Source organism: Oncorhynchus gorbuscha, linkage group LG10, assembly GCF_021184085.1.
Source record: "Oncorhynchus gorbuscha isolate QuinsamMale2020 ecotype Even-year linkage group LG10, OgorEven_v1.0, whole genome shotgun sequence".
NCBI classification, from domain to species: Eukaryota; Metazoa; Chordata; class Actinopteri; order Salmoniformes; family Salmonidae; genus Oncorhynchus; species Oncorhynchus gorbuscha.
Window position 1 is genome coordinate 77,267,874 of NC_060182.1, and position 14,172 is coordinate 77,282,045.

Here is a 14,172-nt window from a genome sequence, read left to right on the forward strand (position 1 = left end):
CTCCATTTCCGCCCGGCTGCCCGGAGCACTGTTCTGTGAGCTCGCAATGAGTCATCGAGCCACGGAGCGGGAGGGGAGGACCGAGCCGGCCTGGAGGATAGGGGACATAGAGAGTCAAAGGATGCAGAGAGGGAGGAGAGGAGTGTTGAGGAGGCAGAATCAGGAGATAGGTTGGAGAAGGTTTGAGCAGAGGGAAGAGATGATAGGATGGAAGAGGAGAGAGTAGCGGGGGAGAGAGAGCGAAGGTTGGGACGCCGCGATACCATCCGAGTAGGGGCAGTGTGGGAGGTGTTGGATGAGAGCGAGAGGGAAAAGGATACAAGGTAGTGGTCGGAGACTTGGAGGGGAGTTGCAATGAGGTTAGTGGAAGAACAGCATCTAGTAAAGATGAGGTCGAGCGTATTGCCTGCGAGTGAGTGAGTAGGGGGGGAAGGCGAGAGGGTGAGGTCAAAAGAGGAGAGGAGTGGAAAGAAGGAGGCAGAGAGGAATGAGTCAAAGGTAGACGTGGGGAGGTTAAAGTCACCCAGAACTGTGAGAGGTGAGCCGTCCTCGGGAAAGGAGCTTATCAAGGCATCAAGCTCATTGATGAACTCTCCGAGGGAACCTGGAGGGCGATAAATGATAAGGATGTTAAGCTTGAAAGGGCTGGTAACTGTGACAGCATGGAATTCAAAGGAGGCGATAGACAGATGGGTAAGGGGAGAAAGAGAGAATGACCACTTGGGAGAGATGAGGATCCCGGTGCCACCACCCCGCTGACCAGAAGCTCTCGGGGTGTGCGAGAACACGTGGGCGGACGAAGAGAGAGCAGTAGGAGTAGCAGTGTTGTCTGTGGTGATCCATGTTTCCGTCAGTGCCAAGAAGTCGAGGGACTGGAGGGAGGCATAGGCTGAGATGAACTCTGCCTTGTTGGCCGCAGATCGGCAGTTCCAGAGGCTACCGGAGACCTGGAACTCCACGTGGGTGGTGCGCGCTGGGATCACCAGATTAGGGTGGCCGCGGCCACGCGGTGTGGAGCGTTTGTATGGTCTGTGCAGAGAGGAGAGAACAGGGATAGACAGACACATAGTTGACAGGCTACAGAAGAGGCTACGCTAATGCAAAGGAGATTGGAATGACAAGTGGACTACACGTCTCGAATGTTCAGAAAGTTAAGCTTACGTAGCAAGAATCTTATTGACTAAAATGATTAAAATGATACAGTACTGCTGAAGTAGGCTAGCAAGCAGTGACTGCGTTGTTGACACTACACTAATCAAGTCGTTCCGTTGAGTGTAATAGTTTCGACAGTGCTGCTATTCGGGGGCTAGCTGGCTAGCTAGCAGTGTTGATTACGTTACATTGCGTTAAAAGAACGACAATAGCTGGCTAGCTAACCTAGAAAATCGCTCTAGACTACACAATTATCTTTGATACAAAGACGGCTATGTAGCTAGCTATGTAGCTAGCTACGATCAAACAAATCAAACCGTTGTACTGTAATGAAATGAAATGAAAATGTGATACTACCTGTTACGGATACAGTTATCCTGTGTGTGTGTGTGTGTATCCTGTGTGTGTGTTTCTTTTCTCTCCTTCTCCCCTCACAGGTGAAAACCATCACTCCCCAATCAGTCAACAGTCAATCATCAATCAGAAGACACACCTCCTCCTATTTCCTGACCTATCACAGTTCCTTCCCCATGGTTTAAAAACCCCATCGTTTGTTCTGCAGCTCAGCTCAGCTTAAATCTCTAGCTCAATCTCTCTGTAAATGCCATGTCTGTAGGTCTCTGTGTTTCTCTCGCTTTATGTCTTAACCTCTCTTTTGTTTAAGCACCTCATAGCACTTTGTCATCACCTGTGAGTATTGTTTTTGTTTATGGTGTTTGTGTTTGATTGCTGGTGGGAAAAGGGGAAACCAAGACAAGTCGCCCATGGGCATACACTACCCGTAGGTGAACTTTGTTAAATACACTAGTTAGAACTGGGCGGACCACCCACTGTACTTTTTGGTTAGTTAGTTAGTTGTTGTTTAAGTAGGCTAGTCTAGCTTAGGGGTGTTTTTGAATACTTATTGTTTCTTTCCTTGGGTCCAGCTCAGCCCCTTTTCCTGCTCCCCCCATTACTGTGTGTTTATAAATAAACCTAGAGTTTGACGGTAGATTTCTGTTGTCGTGGTTATTTCGTTCACACTTTTACTTTGTCACAATAATAATTTGCATGAGTTATGTTACGGATCTCATTACCATCCCCCCTAGACTGTCGGGCCAAAAGGGATTCGTAACACTACCTGTGAATGCGACCGGGTTGTTGAGTTCTATTTAGAAGACGTTGGCTAGCTGTTGGCTAGCTAGCAGAGTCTCCTACGTTAAGGACGACAAATAGCTGGCTAGCTAACCTCGGTAAATTAAGATAATCACTCTAAGACTACACACTCTAAACTACACAATTATCTTGGATACGAAGACAGCAAAGACAGCTATGTAGCTAGCTAACACTACACTAATCAAGTCGTTCAGTTGAGTGTAATAGTTTATACAATGCAGCTAATCGGTGGACGTTAGCTAGCTGGCTAGCTGGCTAGCTGCTGGGCAGAGCAGTGAAGACTACGCTAGGACGGCGAAATACGATAATTACGCAATTATCTTTGATACAAAGACGGCTATGTAGCTAGCTAAGAAGAAATTGCTAAGATTAGACAAATCAAACCGTTGTGCTATAATGAAATGTAATGAAATGTAATGAAAAAGTTATACTACCTGCGGAGCGAAGTGCCGATGCGACCGCTCGCTCCAACCCGGAAGTTACAAAAAGATGCTGTATGTCCCATGCTATAGGTCAGGGGCATTCATTTCTTACCCTATGAGGTCCAGAGCCTGCTGGCTTTCTGTTCAACCTGATAATTAATTGCACCATCCTGGTGTCCCAGGTCTAAATCAGTCCTTGACTAGAGGGGAATAATAAAAAAATGAAGTGACATCGAGCCTCCCGAGTAGTTCAGCGGTCTAAAGTCATCACAGTATTGCGGCATCACTACAGCCTGTAGTTTGATCCGGGTTTTAAGAAGCGCGGTTAGGCGGGAGGACGCATGACTCGACTTTCGCCTCTCCCGAGCCAGTTGGGGAGTTGCAGCGATGAGACAAGATCGTAATCATGAAATTGGGGATAAAAAAGGGGTTGGCACTTGCTTCAAGGTCCAGAGATGAGTTTGAGGGCTATAGGTAATAATGTGTCTTTCTTACAATCACATACAGGAAAGGGTTCAGTGAGCTGTTGCTGTAGCCCAAGTAGGTAGCTGATGTGCTGATGTCTAAAGCATCCACCAAGCCACAACCAGAGATGACTTCGTAGTGAGAAAGGGTCTCGAGGAAGATAAGGATGAATACGGCCAAGGCGCTGAGTACTAGGTGGGCAGCCTTCCTCTCCGTTCCAGCCTGCCACCGTGCTCCTCATCCTGCTCGTCTTGTTGTCCCGGAGCACCCTGATGATGTGGTAGCTGCAGAAGGACACAATAGGTACAGGAACCAGGAAGCCCACTATGTTGACAGTCAGGTTATAGCGCATCCTCCAGACATTGTGGGGGTACGCCACGTAGCACGCCTCCACCCCCAGGTGAGGGGAAAAAGTGGACAGAATGGAAGAACTGAGCGGGGAGGCTGAGGAGGCCACTCACCATCCACACACCCAGGTAGATTTCACTGGCCCAGGCCAGTCTTCTCCCCTTGCCCTGGGATGACAGGGGCTGAGCCAGCACGAGGAACCGGTCCACACTGACCAGCGTGAGGAACAGGACGCTGCAGTAGTAGTTACTCCCAATGACAATGTTCACCAGTTGAAAAATAGGCTCGCCGAACAGACAGTGGAACTCTTGTAAGACGGCCACCACCTAGAACAGCAGGCAGGACACCATGAGGAGGTCTGCAGCGGCCAGGTCACCCAGATAGATGTCTGCCATGGTGGCGTGTCTACTCTGGAAGCAGAACACACACAGGACGAAGGAGTTACCCAGCATGCCCAGCAGGCAGATGATGAACATGTAGGCTGGCTGCATGCAGTACACCCACTCACAGGCTTCTGTGTTGGTACACTCCTTCTTGGCAATGAGCAAACCCTCTATGAGAGGGTTCCTTGACCAATTTGAGACCAATTGGGGAGCTGTCCTAAGACAGATTGTGTGTGTCAATGTTGAAGCGAAATGTTATATTGTAAACCATTCAAAAAGCTTTTGATGCCAAAGGTACTAAAAATGTGTACCACTACTTCTCTAATTTCTCTCAAACCGCTACTACCTGGTTCAAACTAAAGTGGATGGCGAGCTGGTGAACAGGCAGGGTAGCCTAGTGGTTAGAGTTTTGGACGAGTAACCGGAAGGTTTCAAGTTCAAACCCCCGAGCTGACAAGGTACAAATCTGTCGTTCTGCCCCTGAACAGACAGTTAACCCACTGTTCCTAGGCCGTCATTGAAAATAAGAATTTGTTGTTAACTGACTTGTCTAGTTAAATAAAGGTTAAATAAATAAAAATAGACTGGGGATAAGAGAATGGAATGGCTAATATTGTTATCAGTGAGAGTGCACAGGCTGTGTGTGTTGTTGCCTTGTGAAGCACACCTCAGCTCTTTACATAAATCTCTGTGATGTACAGTCATCTAAACAGAGCTGCAGGTAACAGATGGTCTGATCTGGATGACCGATTATGATTTTTCAATACTGATTATTGGAGGACCAAAAAAGCAGATACCGATTAATCGGACAATTTTTTATTTATTTTTGTAATAATGACAATTACAACAATACTGAATGAACACTTATTTTAACTTAATATAATACATCAATAAAATCAATTTAGCCTCAAGTAAATAATGAAACATGTTCAATTTAGTTTAAATAATGCAAAAACAAAGTGTTGGAGAAGAAAGTAAAAGTGCAATATGTGCTACATAAGAAAGCTAATGTTTAAGTTCCTTGCTCAGAACATGAGAACATATGGTGGTTCCTCTTCAACATTCCCAGGTAAGAAGTTTTAGGTTGTAGTTATTATAGGAATTATAGGACTATTTCCCTCTATACCATTTGTATTTCATTAACCTTTGACTATTGGATGTTCTTATAGGCACTTTAGTATTGCCAGTGAAACAGTATAGCTTCTGTCCCTCTAGTTAACGCGCGCTAACTAGCTAGCCATTTCACTTCTGTTACACCAGCCTCATCTCGGGAGTTGATATGCTTGAAGTCATAAAAAGCGCAATGCTTGACGCACAACGAAGAGCTGCTGGCAAAACGCAAGAAAGTGCTGTTTGAATGAATGTTTACGCGCCTGCTTCTGCCTACCAACGCTCAGTCAGATACTTGTATGCACAGTCAGATTATATGCAACGCAGGACACGCTAGATAATATCTAGTAATATCATCAAACATGTGTAGTTAACTAGTGATTATGATTGATTGTTTTTTATAAGATAAGTTTAATGCTAGCTAGCAAATTACCTTGGCTTACTGCATTCACGTAACAGGCAGTCAGTCTCCTTGTGGAGTGCAACGAGAGAGAGGCAGGTCATTATTGTGTTGGACTAGTTAACTGTAAGGTTGCAAGACAAAAAAATCTGTCATTCTGCCCCTGAACAAGGCAGTTAAACCATCGTTCCTGGGCCGTCATTGAAAATAAGAATGTGTTCTTTACTGATTTGACTAGTTAACCTCTTGCTCTTACCTGACACGCAGGCGTCCCATCTAGACATCTGGAAATGCAAATGCGCTACGCTAAATGCTAATAGCACTCGTTAAAACTCAAATGTTCATTAAAATACACATGCAGGGTATTGAATTAAAGCTACACTCGTTGTGAATCCAGGCAACAAGTCAGATTTTTAAAATGCTTTTCGGCGAAAGCATGAGAAGCTATTATCTGATAGCATGTAACACCCCAAAAGACCCGCAGGGGACGTAAACAAAATAATTAGCATAGTCGGCGCGACACACAACGCACAAATAAAATATGAAAAATTCATTACCTTTGACCATCTTCTCTGTTGGCACTCCGAGATGTCCCATAAACATCACTATTGGGTCTTTTTTCCGATTAAATCGGTCCATATATAGCCTAGATATCGATCTATGAAGACTATGTGATCAATGAAAAAAATAGCGTTTTATAACGTAACGTTATTTTTAAAATTCAAAAAGTCGATGATAAACTTTCACAAAACACTTCGAAATACTTTTGTAATGCAACTTTAGCTATTAGTAAACGTTAATAAGCGATCAAATTGATCACGAGGCGATGTATATTCTATAGCTGTACGTCTGGAAATAATGTCCGGGTAAATCTCAACCAAAATATCCGGTCGGAGACCGGAAGAACTGCGCTGCCTTGTGTCTGTTTGACCAAGAAACAAATCGTAGGCAAATGACAAGACTGTTGACATCGTGTGGAAGCTGTAGGTATTGCAACCTCGGCCCCATTTAATGTGGTTCACGTTTAACAATTGAATTGAACAATTGAAGTGGCGCATGGATATATTTTTCAGTGATCAGATTTTCCTGCACTTTTCGATGAAACGCACGTTCTGTTATAGCCACAGCCGTGATTTAACCAGTTTTATAAACGTCTGAGTGTTTTCTATCCACACATACTAATCATATGCATATACTATATTCCTGGCATGAGTAGCAGGGCGCTGAAATGTTGCGCGATTTTTAACAGAATGTTTGAAAAAGTAGTAGGTAGTAGTAACAGGTTAAATAAAGGTATAAAACATTTTTTAAATCGGCGCCCAAAAATACCAATTTCCGATTGTTATGAAAACTTGAAATCGGCCCTAATTAATCGGCCATTCCGATTAATCGGTCGACCTCTAGAGCACACTCTCTGTGGACTCTGTCTACATCTCCTTCCTCACAGTACTATAAATCAGCACAGCCTCAGTGGAATGCAAAAATGTATGTTTTCAGTCTATCAAAAGGGGAGTAAATGTAGGGTACCCGTGGGAAACAGGGGAGAATATTATTGGTGTTGACTAGTGACACTCTGTTTTTTTTACTAGGAGTACTACTCAGTTTTTGAACCGGCAGCAAATCTGGCCACAACTCTATCCTCCTCATTCCTGCTTACAAGCAAAAAATAAAGCAGGAAGCACCAGTGGCTCGGTCTATAAAAAAAATGGTCAGATGAAGCAGATGCTAAACTATAGGACTGCTTTGCTATCACAGACTGGAACATGTTCCGGGATTTTTCCAATGACATTGAGGAATACACCACATCAGTCACTGGCTTTATCAATAAGTGCATTGAGGACATCGTCCCCACAGTGACTGTACATACATACCCCAACCAGAAGCCATGGATTACAGGCAACATTCGCATTGAGCTAAACGGTAGAGTTGCCGCTTTCAAGGTGCGGGACTCTAACCCGGAAGCTTACTAAAAATCCTGCGATGAAACATCAAACAGGCAAAGCGTCAATACAGGGCTAAGATTGAATCATACTACACCGGCTCCGATGCTCGTCGGATGTGGCAGGGCTTGCAAACTATTACAGACTACAATGGGAAGCACAGCCGCGAGCTGCCCAGTGACACGAGCCTACCAGACGAGCTAAATCATGTCTATGCTTGCTTCGAGGCAAGCATGAGAGCATCAGCTGTTCCGCTCTCCATAGCCGACGTGAGCAAGACCTTTAAACAGATCAACATACACAGGGCAGCGGGGCCAGACGGATTACCAGGACGTGTGCTCAAACACCGCCCAAACAGATCCACAGATGATGCAATCTCTATTGCACTCCACACTGCCCTTTCCCACCTAGACAAAAGGAACACCCATGTGAGAATGCTGATCATTGACTACAGCTCAGCGTTTAACAACATAGTACCCTCAAAGCTCATCACCAAGCTAAGGATCCTGGGACTAAACACCTCCCTCTGCAACTGGATCCTGGACTTCCTGACGGGCCGCTCCCAGGTGGTGAGGGCAGGTAGCAACACATCTGCCATGCTGATCCTTAACACTGGAGGTCCCCAGGGGTGCGTGCTCAGTCCCCCCCTGTACTCCCTGGTTACCCACAACTGCATGGCCAGGCATGACTCCACCACCATCATTAAGTTTGTTGACGACACAACAGTGGTAGGCCTGATCACCGACAATGACAAGACAGCCTATAGGGAGGAGGTCAGAGACCTGGCCGGTTGGTGCCAGAATAACAACCTCTCCCTCAACATAACCAAGGCTAATTAGATGATTGTGGACTACGGGAAAAGGAGCACCGAGCACGTCCCCATTCTCATCGACGGGTCTGTAGTGGAGCAGGTTGAGAGCTTCTAATTCCTTGGTGTCTACATCAACAACAAACTAGATTGGTCCAAACACACCAAGACAGCCGTGAAGAGGGCACGACAAAGCCTATTCCCACTCAGGAAACTAAAATGATTTGGCATGGATCCTGAGATGGTTTTTAGGGTTTAGGCACTTCATGGATACTGATGTGACTGCTATGGGGCGATAATCATTTAGGCAGGTTACCGTCGCTTTATTGGGGACATGGACTATGGTGGTCTGTTTGAAACATGTAGGTATTACAGACTCGGCCAGGGAGAGGTTGAAAATGTCAGTTAATACACTTGCCAGTTGGTCCAAGCATCACTCGAGTACATGTCCTGGTAATCCATCTGGCCCCACGGCTTTGTTAATATTGACCAGTGAGCAAGACCTTTAGCATCATCATACAGTCATCCGGAACAGCTGGTGCTCTCAGTGTTGCCTGCCTCAAAGTGAGCATGAAAGGCATTTTAGCTTGTCTGGTAGGTTCGTGCCACTGGGCAGCTTGTGGCTGGGTTTCCCTTTGTAGTCTGTAACAGTTTTCAAACCCTGCCACCCCCGAGAAGCATCAGAGCCGGTGTAGTAGGATTCAATCTTAGCCCTGTATTGATGCTTTGCCTGTTTGATGGTTCGTCTGAGGGCATAGCGGGATTTCTTATAAGCTTCCGGATTAGTGTCCCGCTCCTTGATAGCTGAAGCTCTAGCCATTTGCTCGGTGTGGATGTTGCCTTTAATCCATGGCTTCTGGTTGGAATATGTACGTACGGTCACTGTGGGGACGACATCGTCGATGCACTTATTGATGAAGCCAGTGACTGAGGTGATATTGTCCTCAATGCCATTGGATGAATCCTGGAATATTTTCGTATATGTGCTAGCAAAACAGTCCTGTAACGTAGCATCTGCGTCATCTGACCACTTCTGTATTGACCAAGTTACTGGTACTTCCTACTTTAGTTTTTGCTTGTAAGCAGGAATCAGGAGGATATAATTATGGTCAGATTTGCCAAATGGAGGGTGAGGGTGCACATGGTTGCACATGTGACATGCTGCTAGAAATTAAATCAAACAGATTTAAGTTTTCCTGCATTAAAGTCCCCGGCCACGAGGAGCTCCACTTCTGGATGAGCAGTTTCTTGTTTGCTAATGGACTTATACAGCTTGTTGAGTAAGGTCTTAGTGCCAGCATCGGTTTGTGTTGGTAAATGGACGACTACGAATAATATAGATGTGAACTCTTTTGGTAGATTGTGTAGAGTAAAGCTGATCATGAGCTATTCTACCTCAGGCGAGCAATACCTTGAGACTTCTTTAATGTTAGACATTGTGCACCAGCAGTTAATGACAAATAGACACACACATTAAAGAAAATATCTTCCTCCAGTTCGAGGTGAACAATCCCTGTGCTGATGTCCAGAAGCTGTTTTGGTCATAAGAGACGGTAGCAGCAACATTATGTACAAAATTTGTTACAAACAATTAGTTTGTAGTTACAAACAAAAAAAATTAGTTACAAACAAAAACTAACAAAATAGCACAATAGGTTAGGAGCCCATAAAACCTCTGTGTGCCATTTTTACCACGCTTTGCCCTGATGACAGCTTTGAACACTCTTGACATTCCTTCAACCTGCTTCACCTGGAATGCTTTTCCAACAGTCTTGAAGGAGTTCCCACATATGCTGAGCACTTGTTGGCTGCTTTTCCTTCACTCTGCGGTCCAACTCATCCCAAACCATCTCAATTGGGTTGAGGTCAGGTGATTATGGAGGCCAGGTCATCTAATGCAGCAGTCCATCACTCTCCTTTTTGGTCAAATAGCCCTTACACAGCCTGGAGGTTTATTGGGTCATTGTCCTGTTGAAAAACAAATGATAGTCCCACTATGCGCAAACCAGATGGGATGGCATATCACTTCAGTATGCTATGGTAGCCATGCTGGTTAAGTGTGCCTTGAATTCTAAATAAATTACAGACAGTGTCACCAGCAAAGCAACCTCACACCATCACACCTCCATGCTTCAAGGTGGGAACCACACATGCGGAGATCATCCGTTCACCTACCAAATTTGAACTCATCAGACCAAAGGACAGATTTCTGGGCCCAAGCAAGTCTCTTCTTCTTATTGGTGTCCGTTTAGTAGTGGTTTCTTTGCAGCAATTCAATAATGAAGGCCTGATTCACGCAGTCTCCTCTGAACAGTTGATGTTGAGATGTGTCTGAAATTCCAGGTGACTACCTCATGAAGCTGGTTAAGAGAATGCCAAGAGTGTGCAAGGCTGTCATCAAGGCAATGGGTGGCTACTTTGAAGAATCTCAAATATAACATATATTTTGATTTGTTTAACACTTTTTAGTTACTTCATGATTCCATATGTGTTGTTTCATAGTTTGGATGTCTTCACTATTATTCTACAATGTAGAAAACAGTTCAAATAAAGAAAACACCTTTAATGGGTACTGGTATATATATATTTTTTTTTACAGTGCACTCAAAACATTGATTTCCTGTTTGGCACGACCAACTATACTTTGGGGACAAACTGGGGGTGTGCCCCTGACCACAGGCACTCCTGACAACATGTCTAGCCAATGAAGTTGGGGTTTGGAAAAAACATAAGAAGAGAGAGTAACGTTCTCCTCCCACACAAAGGAACACAACTTGTGTCACCACTGGAAAGTCTGTGACACATTCACTAATGTGGCAATCCAGACATTTAGTCAGAGAAAACATCATAAATCACTTACCCAGGGTTCACTGGGAGTCTCTGGGTCTTGTTTTAGGTTGTCTGAAATTGACATGTATTTCAAATGATTCCACAAGACAGCCATGGTTCGTTTTTTACTTCAATAATGTTCTCAAAAGTAACAAAGTTGACAACTGTTCTAAATACATTTCTAGTGAATTCTGACTTGTTTCTAGAACACAATCGGTAGATTCTATTTACACAGCTTATTTCACAGAAAACAATATTCATATATATTGCACTGAATTAGGAGAAACAGCCCTCCTAAAAAACACATTACTGATAAATAAATTCTAAACTTAAATGTGGCTTTTAAGTAAAAGCACATTGATTCTATTAAGGTTATTAGTATAAAATGCAGTCAACTGAGGGCGGGGTGCTGAAGTGTCAAATTCTGTCATAGAGATAAAAGTAATATAACTAGTTCCCTTTTAGTTCCTCAAACTCAAGCCAGCGTTTTGAGCGTGGAAGACAGCTGTGACCGTTGTGACCCGGTGGCCATTTTCTTCCTCATAGACAACTGTTCGAACACCTCCATTACTTTCTTCCTGAAGTTCTTCCCCACAATCACATAGAGGACTGGGTTGAGCACGCTGTTGAAGAAGGCCAGGTAGGTAAACACCTGGTTGCAGATATCCAGACTGTTGCTGAGGTTGCAGCCTGAGATGTCCGCTGCCCTCAGGAGGACATCCAGAGCAGTGACCAGGTGGAATGGCACCCAGCAGAGTAGGAAGGCCAGGAGAACAGACAGCACCAGCAAAGTGGCCTTCCTCTCCGTGTGCTCTGTGTTGAATTTCTCCATGGCCTGGTTCTTCAGGGCTTGGATGATCTGACAGGTGCAGTAGGAGATCACCGACACAGGGATGGCAAACCCAAACACGATGAGCGTCACGTTGAACACCAGCTCCATCTTGGGACTGGGGTAGTCCAGAAAGCAGGCTGTCACCTCGAAGTCTGGAACCCACTTCACCGCTCTGAAGAGCATGGTCGGGGTGCCCAGGAGCAGCCCGAAGCCCCACACTAACAAACAGCCCAGCTTGGCGTAGGAGGGCCTCCTCATCCTCCCGTGGCTCATCGTATGCACTAGCGCCACATAGCGGTCCACACTGACTAGAACCAGGAAGTAGATACTGCAGTAGGCATTCATCTTGATGCCCACGTTGACCAGGCGACACAGCAGGGGGCCGAAGGGCCAGTTGAAGCCGTTGGCCACGTTGACGGCCCAGAAGGGGAGGCAGGAGACCAGGAGCAGGTCAGCGGCGGCCAGGTTACTCAGGTAGATTTCTGCTACGGTGCAGGCCTTCTTATGCAGGCAGAAGACCAACAGGACAAAGACATTACCCAGAATCCCCAGGACACTGATGGCCAGGATGTAGCCCGGTTGCATGGTGTGGAGCCAGTCCCACTCCTCAGCGAATGGGCAGTTGCTGGCATTGGTACTGTTCCTTCCTGTCATGTCTGTAGAGTTGGTGATCATGTCCATTTTGGAGCTGTAGAGAAATATGTTGTGTAAATGTAACTGGGGTTGTTCAATGAGGGGGAGGGGGATACATGGCAGATACCGGTCCTGGACAAGTGACTCTCAGTAGGCATTCATTTATAAAGTTTACTGTATAATCTATTACGTCAGTCACATGGTCATGCTGATTGTGTCATAACATCCAGTCCTCATGCACTTGTGGTGATGGGAGCTGCGACTCATGTGGTTTATAACTCAACAGAATACGGAACTTCCCTGCTCCACAATGTGACTTTTTTGTATTATTTATTCAGAGACACTGTGTCTGCAAGTCATCATAAGGAAGTCTTATTACAGTACTGTACAAGTGGCTAAGTGGTTGTTTCAGTGTGCTATTCATTATGCATAACTTTATATGCATTTTATGTAAATATCATATACTTAGACCGGAAATAAAAAACGCTCAGGTAGCGAAAGATAAAATATTCATGAAAGTTAAAGTGAGGATCAATATCTCTTGTCATGAAAATATTTGGGAGCCACATTGCTCCATAATTATTCTCAGCATTATGATTGCAATACTTATCTTTTTACTGTTGTACATCAGTATCATCATTGGCTGCGACTTATGACAAAAACAGCCCCAACATGCTTTGAAAAGGCGTGCAGTAAAATCTTATACATCTGTGCTGCTGGAGGAGTGGTACACACATTATTTGCTAAAAAATAAACATAAATCTGTATCTGTGCACCGAATGCTAATTTACTTTTTTTATAGAGAAGAAATCCCTTCAATATGAGGTATTAAGAGATTATTGAAAAAACTGCCTCTCTCCCCATGCTGTCAACCACATATTATCGTTCACACCCCTCAATCTGTTTGAGGAGTTTTCGAGTTTAGCCATAGAAAGGGCTCTCCTTTTTGTCTGTCAAAAAGTCTGACAACACAAACAATCTTCTTGTTTCTAAGTTGGATTCGAAAATGAGAGGAGAGGCAGCAATTCAATCCAGTTTACCCTAAATATGATCTGAACAGCAAATATACTGTGATATAACTCTCCACTCGTTTATCATTTTCTTGCATTAGTGACAAATCTATGTTATACATGTTAACGATACAGTACTTCATTTTACAAACCTTGTTGACTGGAGCAGGAGTCCTCTGGTCTAAGTGTAAATCCAGATGTGCCGTGCGTCTGGTCAGCCCAGTCTAGACGTTTCCCCGCAGTGTTCCAGGCTCCTCTACCCTGGGGTCGGCTCTGACTTATTCTCTTAAAGGAGGGAGTCCATCATGGAAGTGATGTCACTCAAAATCTGTGCATTTTTTTGTTCCCTCTTCCCCCAATTAACTTAAATTGTGTCTGGTTTATCTTGTTTATCATTTCTGCCCTATCTCATACTCCAATTTTTATAGAACTTTGATGGAATTCCCCTCGATATAAGTGTGTTTGGATATCTACTGACATCCCAGCTGTTGTTTAGGTCATCCTACCACAACCTAGCATTACTGAGAAAGAAAACAAACTCTGAACTTGAGTTGCTTAAAACAATACATCTTTACTAATTCATTACTAATACCGGGAAGGACAAATGAAACATTTGCCACACACAATGACTTACACGAGAGTTAAGCCTACATACCAAGCTCTTATTTAGTGTCAATGTAGACCT

At 44.5% G+C, this 14,172-nt stretch overlaps 1 protein-coding gene across 1 annotated transcript; it reads right to left on the minus strand.

Moving 5' to 3' along the window:
- Positions 1–10,761: 10,761 nt before the first annotated feature.
- bdkrb2 (bradykinin receptor B2) lies at positions 10,762–13,870 on the minus strand. The gene is made up of 2 exons (XM_046364596.1): positions 13,640–13,870; positions 10,762–12,532 (listed from the first exon to the last, which is right to left on the minus strand). Exon 2 carries the CDS (start codon positions 12,523–12,525, stop codon positions 11,488–11,490), a length of 1,038 nt encoding a protein of 345 aa, XP_046220552.1. The 5' UTR covers positions 12,526–12,532; positions 13,640–13,870; the 3' UTR covers positions 10,762–11,487.
- Between the last annotated feature and the right edge of the window lie 302 nt (positions 13,871–14,172).